Here is an 18,421-nt window from a genome sequence, read left to right on the forward strand (position 1 = left end):
CTGGTAACTATCACGATGACAACACACCCCTTAGAATTGACCCCAGCAGTCAGGGACATAGGGACACACTAAACATAGATAATAATATAGCCTTTGATCATCACATGTCTACAGTGGTGAGGAAATCATTCTATGTTACGCAACTTATAAACAAAGGTATGTCATCCAAGTCCAAGGTAGTCATTATTCCACTGTATTCGGCATTCATCAGACCTATCGCTAAGTACAGTGGCATGTACCTAACTAGGCATATCCAACAACTGGAATTTCCACAGAGGTTCCTCACTAAAAGAATACAGAGTGTAAGTAATATGTCCTATGCAGATCGCATCAAGGCCCTATCCATGTACTCTGTCTCCTACAGGCTTTTGAGGGGGGAGATCTACGCCTGGCATTGTCAGACCCCACTCTGATAAACCTCCTTCATATCCACAAAACAAACAGCACCAGAATTACACATTCTAAAGACTTAAACCTTGTCTGTGATATAAATAGGAACCGCTGAAGAGAAAGGTATGCATCCCAGAGACTACCCCGTCTATGGAACAGGCTTCCCCATCCATGTGAAGCAGAGTTCCTTCCTAACCCAATTCAAGTGCAACTTAGACAACTGGATGGGAAAGTGGAAATTCATTCCTGGTTTGGCACCTATGTCTCCAATGGACATGGGTAACCTGTAAATGGTTCATCTCCCAGGCCCATGCTTACACGTATCAAGGGTATCAGAACTTGCCAGAGATTTGGGATGAATGGCTACACTTAAAAAGGTCCTTGTTGTCATTAGCCTAGTAAACACCTATGAACCTATGAGCAAATGTGAATCAAAAAGAATAAAACAAAATCCAAACAAGTCTAACAATATGCCATTCCAATAACTATTTTATTACTTACCATCTTCTGTAGTTCTTGTTAAAGTGAACTTCAAATGTCTTGTCTTTTCTAAGCAAAACAGAAAAGACAAATTAGTGCATTCATACTATAATGGGTACATATATTTTTAAAATCCCATTTCACTCCAACATTTATACTTCTCAACACATATTAGTAATCACCAACACAGTTCAACTGCCTACAAATGTAGCACCAATTAATGTTAGGGGTTCCAGACCCACATGGGACAGGTAAATACATCACTGTAGAATACCCAAGGCAACTTGATGTACAAAAATGCTTTCTCTTCTAGAAAAAAACTATCATTCCTTCTCAGTTTAGACACTCATTTAGCAAGTCTGTAGTCAATAATAAAACTGAAAACGCCTTCAAGAAAAATTTATTAGAAAGAGTTATTTCAGTTCCAAAGGCCATGCAAACAAACCAAGACTGCTGTCAGTTCATATTTTAAAGAAGCACTGCCACCTATTCATTTTTTTCCCAGACTATCCAGAAATCATACTGATAGTCTGTTTCCTTGTTTTCCAGACTACCGGACAATCAGAGTTTGTTAAATTGACGGATTTACTTTTTTTTTTTTTTTTTTTACAAAAAGCATAGTAAATCTGAAAAAAAAAAGGCATTAGGATTGGAAAAAAGAGGGCATTCCCCCCTCCCACGATGTGATAATGACATCACAAAATGGGCAGGAATTGGGCAGATCATGGGCAGGGTTATGAGTAGAGTGATGGGTGTAGCCAAAGCCCGGTTTTAGCCACAATGAAAGGTGACAACCTTATAAATAATACTGCAAAATTAAGGTTTCATATCATGGAAGAGAATCTAGGCAAAGAATTCATAACATGCAAAACTAAACAAATGAAAGCCATCTATCTTGATAAGAAAACAGTTAAAATTGAAATGCACATAAAACAGAACTTTTGCAAAGTAATGAAAAAAATACTCCACAACATTTTTTTTTGTGAGAGAACACATCTCCCTGTACAACCCAGCTTCCCTTACACACATATAAAGTCAGCTCACGATTAAATTACAATGGGGAAAGTCAGCATCTAGGAATCAAGCTACTTGTGGATAAACACAGCTTGTTTTCAACTGAACTGTCAGAAGCTTTGACATGAATCTGCTTCACATTCCAAACATTTTGAAACACAAAATACAACCATAAGAGGTTCAATTGGTTGGACTTCAAAATCAAACGACTTCAGTATTATCAATGGCAGGAGGACTACCAAGATGGCTGCACAATGAGCAATAGCTTAATTCTACCTCTCCCAGAATGAAAACAGAAACTTATGCTAGTGGTTTATATTTCTGAGTAAATTTCAGTAACTGGCTAGTAAGTTCACTGCCTGGATGCCAGCAAAAAAAGAAATACAGAGGACCTGAGAGAAAATCATCTAAGGTAAAGAAAAAGCACTGACTGGGAAAAGTACTGCAGCTGTTCAGCAAAAAGCAGTGCATGCTGCAGACATGACTTCCAGTAACCTAGAGGAAAGTATAAGACAACTGCACACTGGCCTCATAAAAATTAATTTATTTATTTAAAATTTGTTGACCGGGAGTGTCCGACTGGATGTAGGTCCATTTTCAGCGGATGCCCGGGGAGAAAAGCTCCACAGTTAAAATAAACAGACAGTAGTTACATTGGATTACATAGTGATTAACAATTTAACATAGCAATTACTTACAACATATTTACTGATGAAGAACATAGTACATCAGTAGACAACTAGAATCTTTATCTGTGAAGTACATAATGAGAAGTTATGTACCTACCATAACGTTCCATGTTAGTGGTCTTCTCTCGCCTTCTTTCTTGCTTGATGGTTTCGGAGCCGATCCTCGGCTCCGACTCGGCACTTGCTAAGCTCGAGAGTCACTTTTACCAGCTCGAGGCAGCCCCATATCCCATGATGCAAGGCAGTAAGTACCCAGATCTCTTTTGTAACTATAGGGAAACACACCTAGCACAAAAAACTTTCCACTGAGGAAAGAAAGCAATTAGCCTAAAGGAAGGGCTGAAATGGGAACCAGGTAACTAACTGGTGCCTAAAGAAGCAATCTTCCAGACAAAGGAGAACAAGGTCTGTCCAGGCAAGGGGGTAGGAGGGAGGGTCGCAAGAAAGAAGGCGAGAGAAGACAACTAACATGGAACGTTATGGTAGGTACTTAACTTCTCAATGTTAAGTTGTCAATCTCGCCTTCATTCTTGCTTGATGGGACCGTGTCCCTAGCACCTCTATCCTGGATGGCTCAATGGAACAGACTCTTGAGAACCGTAGAACCAAAACTGGCTCTATCCCTGGAGGCCAAATCCAATTTGTAATGAAACAAAGGTATGAGGAGTGGCCCAAGTGGCTGCTGCACAAATAGTATCTAAAGGGAGTCTAGCCTGAAAGGCTGTGGAAGTGGCTAAACTTCTGGTGGAATGCGCTTTTGGTTTTGAGCACAGCTGTTTGCCCCTGAGCCGACAGATTTTGGAGATGGTGGAAGAAAGCCATCTAGATAAGGTCACTTTGGAAACAGGAAGGCCTTTCTTATTTTCAGCATAAGAAAGAAAGAGCTGATCGGATTTCCTGAATTGTTTTGTTCTGTCCAAATAATATCTGAGTTGGCGGTGAACATCAAGATAATGTAATGTTTGTTCCGATCTGTTGGAGTAATTAGGGAAAAATACAGGGAGATCAATAGATTGGTTCAAATTAGTTTTCGAAGCCACCTTAGGCAAAAAGGATGGATTAGTTCTCAAGGATACCCTGTCCTTGTGGAAGACCAAATAAGGGGGACGAACAGAAAGAGCATGAAGTTCTGACACTCTCCTGGCCGAGGTAATAGCGACTAGGAAGAGTGTTTTCCATGAAAGAAACTTCAGTGAACATGAAACAGCTGGCTCAAAGGGAGGAAGAATTAAGGATGTCAGCACTAGATGTAGGTCCCATTGAGGAGGAGGACTCCTGACAGGAGGTTTAAGGAGAAAAATCCCTTTTAGAAAGGCTCAACAAAGCCTGTGGGACATAATGATGTGATCTGCAAACCTGACATGAAAGTTCGAGATAGCAGCCAACTGAACTTTAACCGTGGAAGATGAAGAGCCCGAGTGAAAGATTTCCACTAAAAAATCCAAAACTGCATGAACAGGGGCAGTAAAGGGATCTATATTCTTTGATTTTGCCCAACAAGAGAAGCGTTTCCACTTGCTGGTATAAATCCTTCTAGTAGAGGATTTAAGAGAAGCCACTATGATATCCCTAACCGGGTTAGAGATCATAGGAAGCCTGGCTAAGGAAGGAAGTGGAGCAACCAAGCTGTGAGGTTGAGAGAAGGAATAGACCGATGCAGGTGACCCGATTGGTGGATCAGAAGGTCTGGCACTGGGTCCAGATGCCATGGCTGCACCAATAGGTGATGATGGAGGAACGGAAACCAAATTTGTCGAGGCCAATAGGGGGCAATGAGAATCATTTTGGCTCTCAAAACAGTGGCTTTCTGGAGTACTTGTGGAATCAATGGAAAAGGAGGAAAGGCATAAAGAAGTCCCTGGGGCCAATCCTGGGTAAGAGCATCTCTGGGGGGATGGCCTGGCAGTGGGAAGAGAGAGAAGAAGTCTGGGCATTTGCTGTTTTGGGGAGTAGCAAAAATATCGCAACATGGGCGGCCCCATTCTAGAAAAATCTCCTCCACTATAGATTGTTTGAGAGACCACTCGTGAGGCATGAGAATAGCTCTGCTCAATCTGTCCGCTAAAATGTTGGTTTTCCCAGGGATATGAGTTGCTACCAGAAACCGATGACAGGAGATCGCCCATTGCCAAAGTCTGAGAGCTTCTCGACACAAGGGGTAGGACTTGGTTCCGCCCTGTTTGTTGATATACCATACTACAGACATGTTGTCCGTGTGAACTGCAATTGTTCCCAAGGGAAGAAAGTCGTTGAGGGCTTGCAACGTTAAAAGCACTGCTCTCATCTCTAGGACATTTATGTGCAGGTGGTATTCGAACGGTTGCCACGTCCCATGAACCATCCTGCCCTGATAATGACCCCCCCACCCGATCAGGGAGGCGTCCGTAGTGACTGTGGCTACCGGGGCCGGGGATACAAAGGGTCTGCCCTGATGAATCTGGGGAGAGGAAATCCAACAGGATAGGTGGTTTTTGCAAGCTTGTGTCACCAGGATTTGGTGACGCATGGGAAGTTGTTGGTAAGACCACTGGGTGAACAACATCCATTGAAGAAGACGCATGTAGAAGCGGGCCAAGGGAAGAAGGGTAATGGCCGCTGCCATGAGGTCCAACACTTTCAGGACCAGTCTGGCTTGTACCTTTTTGCTGGCGAGGATGATCTGCACGTGACTTTGGATATCTGAAATTCTTTGGTCTGTGAGGGTTGCTGACATCCAAACAGTGTCTAAATTTGCGCCTATGAAAGTAATAGACTGGCAGGGCAACAAGGAGGATTTTTCGTAGTTGATAGAAATTCCTAACTGAGTGCAGAGATTTAGGGTGTAATCCCTGGCTTGGAGAAGTTGATGCCTGGTGGTGGCTGAAAGGAGCCAGTCGTCGAGATACGGAAACACCTGGAATCCTTGACGTCTCAGGTGAGCCGTGACCACTGCCATACATTTGGTGAACACTCTGGGGGCTGTAGTGAGACCAAAGGGCAGGGCTCTGAATTGAAAATGACTGGACCCCAGCCGAAAGCGGAGAAACCTTCTGGAGCGTCTGTGAATTTTTATGTGATAGTACGCATCCTGAAGGTCTATTGAGCACATCCAGCTGTCTTTGCCCAGGAAGAGCAAAATTGATTGAAGTGTGACCATTCAAAATCTCGTCTTTTTCACAGACTTGTTGAGTCTGCTGAGATCCAATATTGGTCTCCAATCTCCCGTCTTTTTGGGGACCAAAAAGAACCTTGAGTAGATTCCGGGCTCTGAATGGTCTGTTGTAACTGGCTGAATGGCCCTTTTGTGTAGAAGCTTTGATACTTCTAACTTCGCGATTTCCCTTAGACCGGGTGGCACATCTGGAAGGGAATTTTTGTGATTGAAGGGACTTTCCTGGAAAGGAATTTTGTAACCCTCGGATATGATCGACTGTACCCAAAGCCAAGCTTGTGGGTACAGCGATAATCTTCCCCCGACTGCCTCCAAGGATGGACAGTCGGGCAACACATCAGGGATGCTGGAAGGGCTTGTCAGAGAGAGACTCTCTGCTTCCCTGGTTTTGTGGACCCCCTCTGCCTCTAGGGCGGCGTCTGTTATTATTACCCCCTCTGCCTCTAGGGGTAAACTAACCACGTGTATCCGGCGTGAATCCTTGGGATTTGCTGAACCACATCTTTCCACCCTTCTGTCCTTTGGGGTAAGGTCTAGAAGGGGTGGAAAAACGGACCCCTACGGCAGAAAGAGTCTTGCCGTCCTGCTCACACCTGGTCAATGTATCCTTCACTTGAGGACCAAACAAAGTTGACCCATCAAAGGGAGAGTTTGTGAAGGACGCCTTGAAGGGATCAGCAAAATTACAGAGCCGCTTCCAGGATTGATGTCTCAGAGCCACTCCTGTGCCTGCGGCTCTACTCGCTCCATCTGCTGCATACGAAATCAGCCGCATGGAGGAGTTGGCTATGGAGTTAAGGATTCCTAGCTGAGAAGCAATCTTGTCTTGTGCCCCCGGAGCTGTAGGATCCTGTACTACTTCACCTAGTTCCTTAAGGATGTCCCTTTGGAGTCTGGTGAAGTGACACAAATAGTTCAGCGAACGCATGGCAAAGGTCGCTGAGGAAAACATCCGCTTACAATACCTGTCCATGGTCCTGGAATCCTTGTTAGGGGGATGGACTGGTATGGAAGGATCTGCAAGTTCCTTTTTAGTGGCGGCCGCCACCACCATGGCATCAACCGGGACACCTTTTGTAAGGAATTGCTGTTCGGAAGGGGCTGTAATAAATTTAGAAGGCCTCCTGGGAACTGGCTCTATGGAGTCAGGAGAAGCCCAAGCCTTCGGCGATTACCTGCATGAGGGGGTCAAAGGCATGGAGACACGCAGGAGGTGGAGGGTCGAGAACCAAACGCCTCTAGGTATACCGACTCATCATCGGAGGGATTTATGGTGGGCCAGTTTCCCCTCTGTTTCAGGAGTTCTAGGATGTCTGAAAAGGAGACATCCTCAGAGGGGGATCTTGGGGTTCCCTCCGACTCATCTAAGTCGGTATCCGAAGTAATAGACTCAGGGGAGTCTAGGTGCTTCCTCTTACAAGTCCTCTTGCGCGGAGGATCTCCTGACGGATCAGGAGAATCCTCGGAAGAGGGGGTTCCTCCCAGTGGGGAAACCTGAGGCGGTGGATCTCTCGGTCCGGGTGCAAGTGAGTGGGAAGAGATATCAACAGGCACCGTAGAGGGAGGAGCTAAAGGAATAGACTGCTGACTGAGCCCAGGGGCCAGCACACTCCTCATCACCTCGAAGGCTCCCCTCCCAGGGAGATCTGAGAGAACCCGTTCCGAAGAAACTGGGACTCCCGGGCCCACCGAAAGGGAAGGCTCCGAGGAAGATGTCGGAGCCGAGCTCAAGGGGGAGAGCAGGGTCGGACAAAGGTCCGATGCCACTCACCCCCTCGGAGCAGACCAGGGAAGCCCGGCCACCGAATCCCTCCAAGGAAGGTCTCGAGGAGGAGATAAGAGTAGATGCTAAAGGCGCAGAAGGGGGGGTATCTGGCCCTCAGCCATAGCAGTAACTATTCCTGTAGACTCCAGCTCCAAACTCTGGGGTAGAGTCGAAGGAGGAATTTGAAGAGGGTGTGGACTAATAGTAGTCTGTTGAGACTGACTATGAAGCATTTGGGCTAGTGCCTGTGATTTTAACAATCTGCTTACCACCCTCTCTAAATCATGGTCTGACAACCTGGAAGACCTAGATGATCGGATCCGATGGCTCCGCTCCGAAAGAAGAGGTGAGGCCGGAGCCGACAGCATCGGTTCCAAAGAGGGAGACCTGGACCTCTTCCTCGAAGGAACCATAGGAGCCGAAGACCCCACGGATCCAGACGGAGCCGATAACTTTTCGGCTCCGAGTGTAGGTCCAGATGTATCGGCTCAGGCAAGGAAACAATGGTGTCGGAGCCGGTCGGCACCGACACCGAAGCCTGAGCCACATGGTGGTCGGAGCCAGTCGGAGCAGACACCAAAGTGACAGTAACAGTATCGGCACCGATAGCCATCGGTGCCGAGGATTTAGCCAAGTTAGGATCGGCTCCAGACGGTGCCGATCTCGACTCCGAAGGAGTCGGAGCCAAGGCCGGAGGCTTAGAAACTGAAGCCTGGACCTTGGTAGTCCTAGAAGGCTTGCCCGGAGCCGATTTTGCCGGGGAGCCCTCCGGTTTAAGGAGACCCTTCAAAATAAGTTTATTTTTCCTTTCCTGCAGGACTCTCTGGCTAAAAGAATGACAAACTGCACAGGAGTCCTGCAGGTGGAGAGGTCCCAGGCAGTATAAACAAGAAGTGTGACCGTCTGTCAGAGACATCTTCTGACAGCACGAGTCACACTTCTTGAAGCCGGAGACCCTCTGTTCTTTAGACGTAGTGCTTTCAAAACAACAGTACACACACAGTCCCGAATCAGACAAGTAAAGTTAACTATGAGAAGTAAACTCACACACACACACACACACACACTAACAGGGGGGGGGGATGGGAGGGAATAAAGGCCTGACTAAAAAGGTAAAGAAGGAAAAATAAAGTTAGTCAGAAAAAGCCTCAAATGTATCTAAGAAAGATAGAATTCTAAGGAAAAGAGAACATTTTCTGACTGGGGGCTAAAGTTTAGTAATAATAAACACTTACTAGGAGCTGGTAAAAGGAGGACCTCATCAGCGAAGCGGCAAACGAGATCTGGGTACTTACCACCTTGTATCATGGGATATGGGGCTGCCTCGAGCTGGTAAAAGTGATTCTCGAGCTTAGCAAGTGCACAGTCGGAGCCGAGGATCGGCTCCGAACCCATCAAGCAAGAATGAAGGCGAGATTGACAACTTAACATCAGACATTAACAAATGTTACAATGAGAAGTTCCTGCTGCATAATAAGTACTAGGCTTATGCGCATCTGAGCTTGCTATAATCAAGGTAGTTAGTGGAGTGTAAAAAAGGTAGTGGATAGATGGGGTGGATGATATTAGAGTGGGAGTTGCAAGGGCATAGCCAGCATGTTTTTAGGTGCGCTTTTAGTAAAGTTTTGAAGTGGGTGCATGATGGTATGGAGGTAATTGTGGGTGGGAGTGAGTTCCATAATTTGGCTATGGTGCAAGAGAATAGTGCTTCACCAGCAGAGTTATTGGCTTTAGTGATCTGCAAGTGATTTTTGAGGCTGGATCTTAGTGGTCTGGTGGTGCGATAGGGTTGGAGTAGATTCTGGAGGGATGGGACATTTAGTGGATGGTTTACTAGTTTGTGGGCGAGTGAGAGTTGATACCACTGAAGGAGATGAGAGAGTTCAAGCCAGCCCAGTTCATCAAGTGAGAGACAGTGGTGACTACTGTAGAATGCCCCTGTGGCGAATTTGGTGATTTTGTTGTAGCAGGTCTCTAGCTCATTTAGATCGCATTGCCTTAGGTTGGTATATATTGGAGAGGCATAAAGTAGGGTGGAGATAAGGTGGGAATTTGCTATTGAAATCTTTGCTGCTTTAGTGAGAAATTGCTTATTTCTGTATAACGATCCTAGTTTTTTGTGTACTTTTTTTATGGTCATGGATACGTGAATGTCAAATTTTAGTTTATTGTCTATTTCCACTCCTAGCAATTTGGTGTGTTGTCTTCTGCAGTGATGTTAAAGTGAGAGCTGTTTTGAGTATGTTTGGTGGGCTGGAAGATGAGTAGTTCAGTTTTGTTTGGGTTGAGTATTAATTGGGCATCGGATAACCATGTTTCAACAGAGGAAAAGGCTTCCTGCGTGACTTTTTGCAGTTTTGGTAGGGACTGGGCTGAGCAGACGATGGTTGAGTTATCGGCATATTGTATGAGTGTGCCATGTTTGGTGGCAGAGGCTAGATTATTGGTGTAAACAGAGAAGAGTAGGGGTCCAAGGATGGATCCTTGGGGAACCCGTATAGAGACAGGTAGTTGGGGAGATATGTCATTATGCCATACAGCGGATTGTTGGCGGTCAGACAGGTAACTCTGAAACCAGTTGGTGACTGATTGTGAGAAGGATAGGTTATTGAGGGCAGAAATAAGTTGTTTGTGTGGGACCATATCAAATGCTTTAGATAGGTCTAGGAAAGTAGCAGAGGAGAGATAGCCATTGTTTTTATGCTGAAGGATATTGTTAGTAAAGGAAAGTAAGGGCAGTGGTGGTGCTATGGTTTGGTCGGAAACCATGCTGAGTATTGGAAATGAGGTTGTTAGTAAGGAGGTAGTCAGACCTGAGAGTGTATGCATCTTTCTAGTATTTTGGAGAGTGGAGAGAGAATAGCTATGGGGCGGTAAATGGTTAGTTCTGCAGAGGGTCCGCCTTTGTGGAGGGGAATTATATGTGATACTTTCCACAGTGTGGGAACGCAACTTTCTGACAGAGATCGGTTAATCAAGATGGATACTGGGTAGGCCAGAGCATCAGCTGCGATTTGTAGGTATTCACTTGGGAGGTTGTCTGCTGCTAAATTTGGTGGGTTTAAGTTTAGTTAAGAGTTTTTTTATGTTGGAGGTAGGTACAGGAGAAAAACAGAAGGCAGTGTGGAGATTACTAGTTGAAGGTGTGGGTTGGAGGGGAGGGGGGGTTGTGTTGTTTAGCTAGTGATAGTATGGTTTGGGTGAAGTGTGTGTTGAATGAGGTAGCAATATTTCTGAGGAGTGAGGGATGTCAGAAGGAGGGGTACTGACTTTACCTGGGTAGAGGATGGAGTTTATGGAGGACCAGAATTGTTTGGGGCTGTGTTGTGAGGAGTCTAGGGCAGACTGGTAGTATTGGAATTTGTCCTGTTAATAATAATAAATAATAAATGAAACATTGATGGTGTATATCAACTCAAATAGCAAAAGGCTTAAAAAGAGAAAAAGCTGTAAACAGATATTCAGATGAAGTGATAAAACTGCAAAAATCAGAGGTGAAAATGAAGAAAAGGCTGGCTGAATTGGAGACTGCTCAAGAAGAGATGTTTCAAATAATAATAGAATTGGAGGACAGTGTATGTAGGGTAAACCTGAGACATTCTTCTGTACCAGAGAAGCTGGAAGGAACAGACTGCATTAATATTATGAAAGCACAAATAAGCAACTGGCCTGGTATTACACAGCAGGAGTCGTTAATTAAAAGGGCACCTTGTGTGTATGCTCCAAACCTGGCTATGAGAAAGCAACCTATACATTTCATAGTCAATATGCAATCCTACCAGCAGAAGGAGTTGATTCTGACAAAACTGTGGTAGATAGACAAACTACTAAAAGTGGGAGATAGCGAAGTGTTTGTGGGGAATGATTACTCATTGTACACCAGGCAGAACAGGAGTAAATTTATTCCACCATTCAGGGAATGTCAAGAAGAAGGCATGAGATTCAAACTGCTATACCCAGCTATCTTCAAAACATTCTTCCCTAGAGGAACAACATAATTTTTGATAAAGTATAGGCTAAGGAGGAAATACAAAAGTTTGTCCAACAAAAACTGAGCTATAAAACAGAAGGAGAGTCTGATTTTTGTTCTTCTGGTAATTTTTTAGGCAAGGCTCAAATTCTAAACCTACCACCCTAGAACACAAAAAAGGAAAAAAAAAAGAAGTTATGTCCTTACCATAACGTTCCATGTGGAGTGTTCATCTTGCCTTTGTTCTTACACATGGGTTCGGAGCCGATCCTCGGCTCCGAGTCGGCCGCTTAGCAAAGCTCTGTATAGAGAAGAAGCTCAAGACCAACCTATCTCACACAATTCCCTCTGCCCTTACCTCAGATCTAGTTTGCAAAACAATACCAGATCCCAACGGGAATGAAAACATACATACATACCAAGGCGTAGCTGAAACCAGCAGTAACAGCAGAGAGAAATCAGAAGCGGGAGAACCAAACCAGACCTCTAAACTGGACGTTCTTCCTGACCTGAGGGTGGGAGGGTGGGAATGTAAGAACAAAGGCGAGATGAACACTCCACATGGAACGTTATGGTAAGGACATAACTTCTTTATGTGAGAGTGTTCAATCTCGCCGTTTGTTCTTACACATGGGTAGCGTCCCTAGCTCCGTGACCCTGAGACACTCACGGAAGAACGTTCCTGAGCACAGTGGAACCAAAGGTTGCCCTGTCCCTGGAAATCCTATCCACTTTGTAATGAGTGATGAACGTATGTGGTTTAGACCAAGTGACGGCCGCACAAATAGTATCTAAAGGCAGGCGGGCCGCATGAGCCAGGGATGTAGATACTGATCTAGTAGAATGTCCTTTCGGTTTGGTGGGCAAACTCTGCTCAGTAGCAGTATAAACAAAAGTAATACAATCAGATAGCCATTTGGAGAGGGTACACTTTGTCACTGCCATGCCCTTTCTGCTGTCCGCAAAGGCTATAAAAAGTTGGTCTGCTTTTCTGTGATCCTTTGTTCTATCCAAGAAGAATCTGAGTTGTCTATGAACATCCAACTTGTGTAACATATATTCCAGCTTATTGGAATGGTTCTTGAAAAATGTGGGGAGTTCAATGGACTGATTAATGTTGTTGACTGAACAAACCTTGGGAAGAAAGGACGGGTTAGTGCGTAGGGATACCCTATCAGGGTGAAAGATCAAATATGGGTGCTTAATGGAAAGAGCTTGAAGTTCTGACACTCGTCTAGCTGAAGTGATAGCTACTAGAAAGAGAGTTTTCCATGACAAGAACTTTAAAGAACAGGACGAGGCTGGTTCAAAGGGTGGTAGCATTAGTTGGGATAACAGGAGGTTTCGATTCCACGGAGCTGTAGGAAACCTGACTGGTGGTCTAATATGAAAAGACCCTTTTAGAAAAGCCTATGAGTCATACTAAGCGCTCCATTTTCTCCTACATGAAAGTTTGAAATAGCAGCCAATTGAACCCTCAAGGTGGCAGGAGAAGCTCCTTGATGAAATAGCATGGATAGAAACTTTAAAACTTTGTTTAGTGGGGCTATTAAGGGATATAAATGTTGTGCAGTTGCCCAGTATACAAAACGCTTCCACTTACTAGTGTAAAGTTTTGTAGTGGAAGCTTTATGAGAAGCTACTAGAATATTCTGAACCGCAGGAGAAAGAAGATCAGACCTGGCTAAGAAGGGAAGCGGAGCAGCCAAGCTGCCTAGTCTGAGGGACAGAAGCGATGGGTGGGGAGCCCCTGACGAATGGGTCAGTAGATCTGGCTCCGGGTCCAGGATCCAGGGCTCCCGTATTTGGTGTGCTTGAAGAAAGGGAAACCAAATTTGACGAGGCCAGAATGGGGCAATGAGAATCACAGTCCTTTCCAGATTCTTGGCTTTCTGCAGAAATCTTGGTATCAGAGGTATAGGAGGGAAGGCGTACAGGAGACCCGGGGGCCAATCGTGAATCAGAGCGTCCCTGGGGACTTCCCCTGCCGGGGGTAATAGGGCGAAGTAGCTTCTGCATTTGGCGTTCTTTGGAGATGCAAACAGATCGCAGCAAGGCTGGCCCCACTTGCGGAATATCATGTCCGCTATTGTCTGTTTGAAGGACCACACGTGAGGTAACAGGATGGCTCTGCTCAACCTGTCCGCTATGACGTTGGATAACCCCGGGATGTGCGTTGCCATCAGAAAGCGACCCGTGGACTCTGCCCATTGCCAAATTCTCATGGCCTCTCTGCACAACTGGTAAGATTTGGTTCCTCCTTGCTTGTTTATGTACCAGACTACGGACATGTTGTCCGTTTGAACTGCAATGGTCCCTAGAGGTAGAAGGGGAGAAAAGTGTTGCAATGCTAGGAACACTGCCCTCATCTCCAGAATATTGATGTGCAGGTTGTACTCTAGATTGGTCCATTCGCCTTGGACTGTCTGTCCCTGAAAGATGCCCCCCCCCACCCTATCAGGGAAGCATCCGTGGTCACTGTAGCTGTTGGAGTGGGTAGCACAAACGGTCGGTCGCCAGTGAGAATGCAATTCTGTAGTCATCAAGATAGGTGTGTCTTGCAGATGTTTGTGATGTGAATTTCGTGTGTCAGCGGTAACTGTTGGAACGACCATTGTGCGAACAGCAGCCATTGAAGAACTCTCATGTGCAGTCTTCCCAAGGGTATTGCAGTGAGGGAAGCCGACATGAGACCCAAAACTTTTAGAACCAGTTTGGCCAGGGAATTCTTGGACAACAGGAATAGAGATATGTGATTTTGTAGAGAGGCTATTCTTTCTGGGGGAAGTCTTAGAATCAAGCAACGGGTATCCAAATCTGCTCCTATGAATGAGATATGCTGTGACGGTTGTAATGCAGATTTTTCGAAATTTATGGAAATTCCGAGTTGAACACAAAGTTCGAGTGTGTAATCCCTGGCCTGTATCAGTCGACGCTCGGTGGTGGCAGTAAGGAGCCAGTCGTCCAGATACAGAAACACTTGGAATCCTAGGCGTCTCAAGTGAGACGCTACCACTACCATGCATTTGGTGAAAACCCTGGGGGCTGAGGTTAGACCAAAGGGCAGGGCCCGAAACCGAAAGTGACTGGCTCCCAGCCTGAAGCGCAAGTGATCCCTGGACACTCTGGCCATTTTGATGTGGTAGTATGCGTCCTTGAGATCTATTGAGCACATCCAGTCGTCCTTCTGTAAGAATGGAAGGATCGATTGAAGCGTGACCATCCGGAACTTTTCTTTCTTGACGAAGGTATTGAGATTGCTTAGGTCCAGAATTGGCCTCCAGTCTCCTGTCTTTTTTGGAACTAAAAAGAACCTTGAGTAAGTTCCGAATCCTCTTTGGTCTGCCGGGACTGGTTGGATGACTCTTTTCTAGCAGCTTTGAAATTTCTATAACTGCAGGTTCTCGCAGATGGGGCTGTACATCTGGGAATCTTTTCTGCGGTAACGGGGGAAATAGAAATGGAATTTTGTAACCTCTGGTAATAATGCTTTTTACCCATTTGTCTGAGGTAAGACTTTGCCAGGCCTGAGGGTATAAAGCTAGCGACCCGACTGCCTCCAGAGCAGGACAGTCGGGCCTCCCTTCAGGAGTGCTGGAAAGGTTTCCCAGGAGCGTATCCCTGTCACCTTGGTTTTGGACCCCTCTGCCGCCAGGGCGACGTCTTCCACTTCTGCCCCCCCCTGCCTCTGGAGGGGGCATCACCCTGTGTGCCTGGGAAAGAACCCTGGGGTTTTCGAAACCACATTTTTCCACCTCGTTGCCCTTTGGGGTACGGTCTAGATGGGGTGGAAAAACGGACTTCGACAGCAGACAGAGTCTTTCCCTCTTGCTCACACCGGGTAAGGGTCTCCTTTACTTTGGGGCCAAAGAGAGTGGCACCATCAAATGGGGCGTTAGTAAAGGAAGACTTGAAGGCTTCCGCAAAGGAGCATAAGCGCATCCAGGATTGTCTACGAAGAGCAATCGCTGAAGCCGCAAGCCCTACTCGATCCTTCAGCTGCATACGAGATGAGCCTCATGGACGAGTTCACAATTGATGTAAGGGTATTGAGCTGTGCTGTAACCTTTTCCGCGACAGCAGCATCTGTAGTACCCTGGGGGGTATCTCCCAACTCTTTGACTAGATCCCTCTGTAAACGTGTGAAATGTGTCAAATAGTTCAGCGATCGCATGGAAAAAAGTCGCACTAAAAATGCGCTTCCCATACCTGTCCATAGTCCTAGAATCTCTGTTAGGTGGATGGACAGATGAGGAAGATTCAGACATCTCCTTTTTAGTGGCAGCTGCCACCACCATAGCGTCCACTGGAACTCCCTTTGTGAGGTATGCCTTGTCTTGAGGGGCCGTAATATATTTATTAGGCTTTCTAGGGACTGGCTCCACTGTGTCAGGTGTCTCCCACACCCTTCGAGCAATCAAATCCATCAACTCATCGAAGGGCGGAGTGACCCAGGAGGAGGAAGGGCGAGCACCGAATGCCTTCAGCAAGACTGACTCATCCTCAGAATGGGGTAGGGCTTGCTAATCACCTCTCTGTTTTAGGATCTCCAGGATGTCAGAAAAGGAGACATCCTCAGAAGGTGATTTTGGGGACCCTTCTCACTCATACAAGTCAGTGTCCGATGTTAAGGACTCTTGTGGAGAATCCAAGTGCCTCCTCTTACACAATCTTTTCCTCGGGACTTCCTCGGGGGGGGGGGGCATCCGATGAAGCCTCAGAGGAAGAGGTGGCTCCCACTGGGAGCGGCTGAGACACTGGTGCTCGACGCTTTCGAGTAGCTGTAGGTGCAGAAGAGGATAACGGGCCTTTATGGGAGGGAGAAGCCGTCTCTGCTGAAGTGGTTGTCTGAGTCGACAACACCTTCCTCATAAGGTCGAAGGCCCCCGGGCCCAGAGTCGAGGAATCTCCCGGTTCCGAAGAAGGTGGAGGGATCCCCGAGGCGGGGGCCGAGGGCATCGACCCCGAGGACGGAGCCGAAGTGATCCGTGCCGAGGCACCGAGAGGGAGAGTCGGAACCGAAACATCGGTTCGACTCTCGGTCCCGGAACCAAGGATAGACTGTCGGCTCCACGATTCCGGTAATGGATCCGGAGTAGAGGTGAACGGTGCAGACTGAGAGAAAGACTGCTCCGGCACCGAGGGCTCCACGATCATCAGATCAGCCTCTCCCGGCTCCGAAGGCTGAATTGGCCTCAGAGGAGGAACAGATGGAGATAAAGGAAGGCCTTCAAGTCTCGACACCAACTGGGAGGAGATTGAGATGAGTCTGGACAAGGCCGTATTCTCCATTAACTTCTGCACCACACGATCTACGTCGGAGTCACAGAGGGGTCTGGAAGAACGATTCAAAGGAATCGAAGACGGAGCCGACCTCAAAAGCACAGGAGGTGGAAGCTCCATCACCGGTTCCAAGACTCGAGGCTCGGTGACAGACAGGAGTTCGACACTCGGCCCCGAAGTCTGTGGAACTGGTGAACGAACCTTAAATGAAGAGCTCGGAGCCGATGACATGGGCTCCGATGTCTTCGACTCCTTCGAGGATTTAGATGCCTGGTCTGATTTATCAAGAGCCTCTTGAAAGGCAGGCTTCAAAAGGCCCCTGTCCATCAGCTTCCTGCGCCTATCTGTCATGACCCTTCCACTGAAAGAATGACAAATAGAGCAGTCTTCTTGCAGATGGAGAGGGCCAAGACAGTAGACACAGGAGTTATGGTTATCGGTGACAGACATTTTCTGTCCACATTGGCACCTTTTGAACCCTGACTTTGCTTTTTCAGACATATTTAAGCAAAAAAGTCAAATCAGATAATTTTGTCAAAGCCTGAACAAACTTGAAAAGCAGTCACAGTCACAAACACTAAGGATGGTACCGACAGGTTATACTAGTGTTTATTCAACTCTAACAAAGCCAATAGCAATCAAAAAAGGCTATTATGATTCAGTCAAATCCAGTAGAATTAGTAGGTGGGGTAGGCCCTTAGGGAAACCTCACTAAAAATCTATATACTATATACTATATATATATATATATATATATATATATATATATATATAGAGAAGTTAAGGAACCCCTGACTCACGCATGCATGCACACACACACACACACACACACACACACACACACACACACACACACACACACACACACACACACACACACACACTAATAATCTCAAATTCGAAATACTAAAGAGTTTTCTAAGAATCCTAGAAAAAAAGGGTATCTTATCTGCCAGTTGGTCTGAGCTCATCGAAAACGATGCGAACGTTGCAGCGGCAAACTAGATCTGAGGTAAGGGCAGAGGGAATTGTGGGAGATAGGTTGGTCTCGAGCTTCTTCTCGATACAGAGCTTTGCTAAGCGGCCGACTCGGAGCAGAGGATCGGCTCCGAACCCATGTGTAAGAACAAACGGCGAGATTGAACACTCTCACATCTAAGGGTAATGCTGCTCAATGCCAGAAGTCTCAACCTCAAGATGCACGCACTCGAGGCCCTTCTCAGTATGGAGAACATCGATGTCTGTGCTGTGACTGAAACCTGGTTCAAGGCTCCCAAGAGCACCCTGGCACTATCCGGTTTTACCTCATATCATGCGTTCCGGCCCAAAAATCCGGACAACACCAAGAAAGGAGGGGGGGGTGTCTATATTCACCAGGGACACCCACACCTCAAGGTTGGTGGCAACGCACGATGCATCGGAGACCATCCAGGTGCAATTAACCATAGGCAAGACTGCTCTGCAATTTGTAGCATGTTACAGGCCACCCTCTCAATCTCAGGAACCTCACATAGCTTTCCTGAAAACACTGGAGGGGATAAATATATCTCCAAACACCATCATACTAGGTGACTTCAACTACCCGAATATAGACTGGGATCACTACTCAAGCCCCAACACTCTAGCCCAAAGGTTCCTAGAGTTCATAAACTCAAATGCCATGGAACAACTAGTCACCA

At 46.3% G+C, this 18,421-nt stretch overlaps 1 protein-coding gene across 1 annotated transcript in view; it reads right to left on the reverse strand.

Moving 5' to 3' along the window:
• Positions 1-18,421, reverse strand: part of YJU2B (YJU2 splicing factor homolog B) — a 986,874-nt gene that overhangs the window by 308,918 nt on the left and 659,535 nt on the right. The window contains exon 3 of the mRNA XM_044057152.1: positions 892-939. Coding sequence (XP_043913087.1) covers positions 892-894 — 3 coding nt within the window. The 5' untranslated portion in view covers positions 895-939. The remainder of the gene's footprint in view (positions 1-891; positions 940-18,421) is intronic.

The sequence above is a fragment of the Protopterus annectens genome, chromosome 15.part0 (assembly GCF_019279795.1).
Source record: "Protopterus annectens isolate FY-2018-M chromosome 15.part0, PAN1.0, whole genome shotgun sequence".
Classification (NCBI taxonomy): Eukaryota; Metazoa; Chordata; order Ceratodontiformes; family Protopteridae; genus Protopterus; species Protopterus annectens.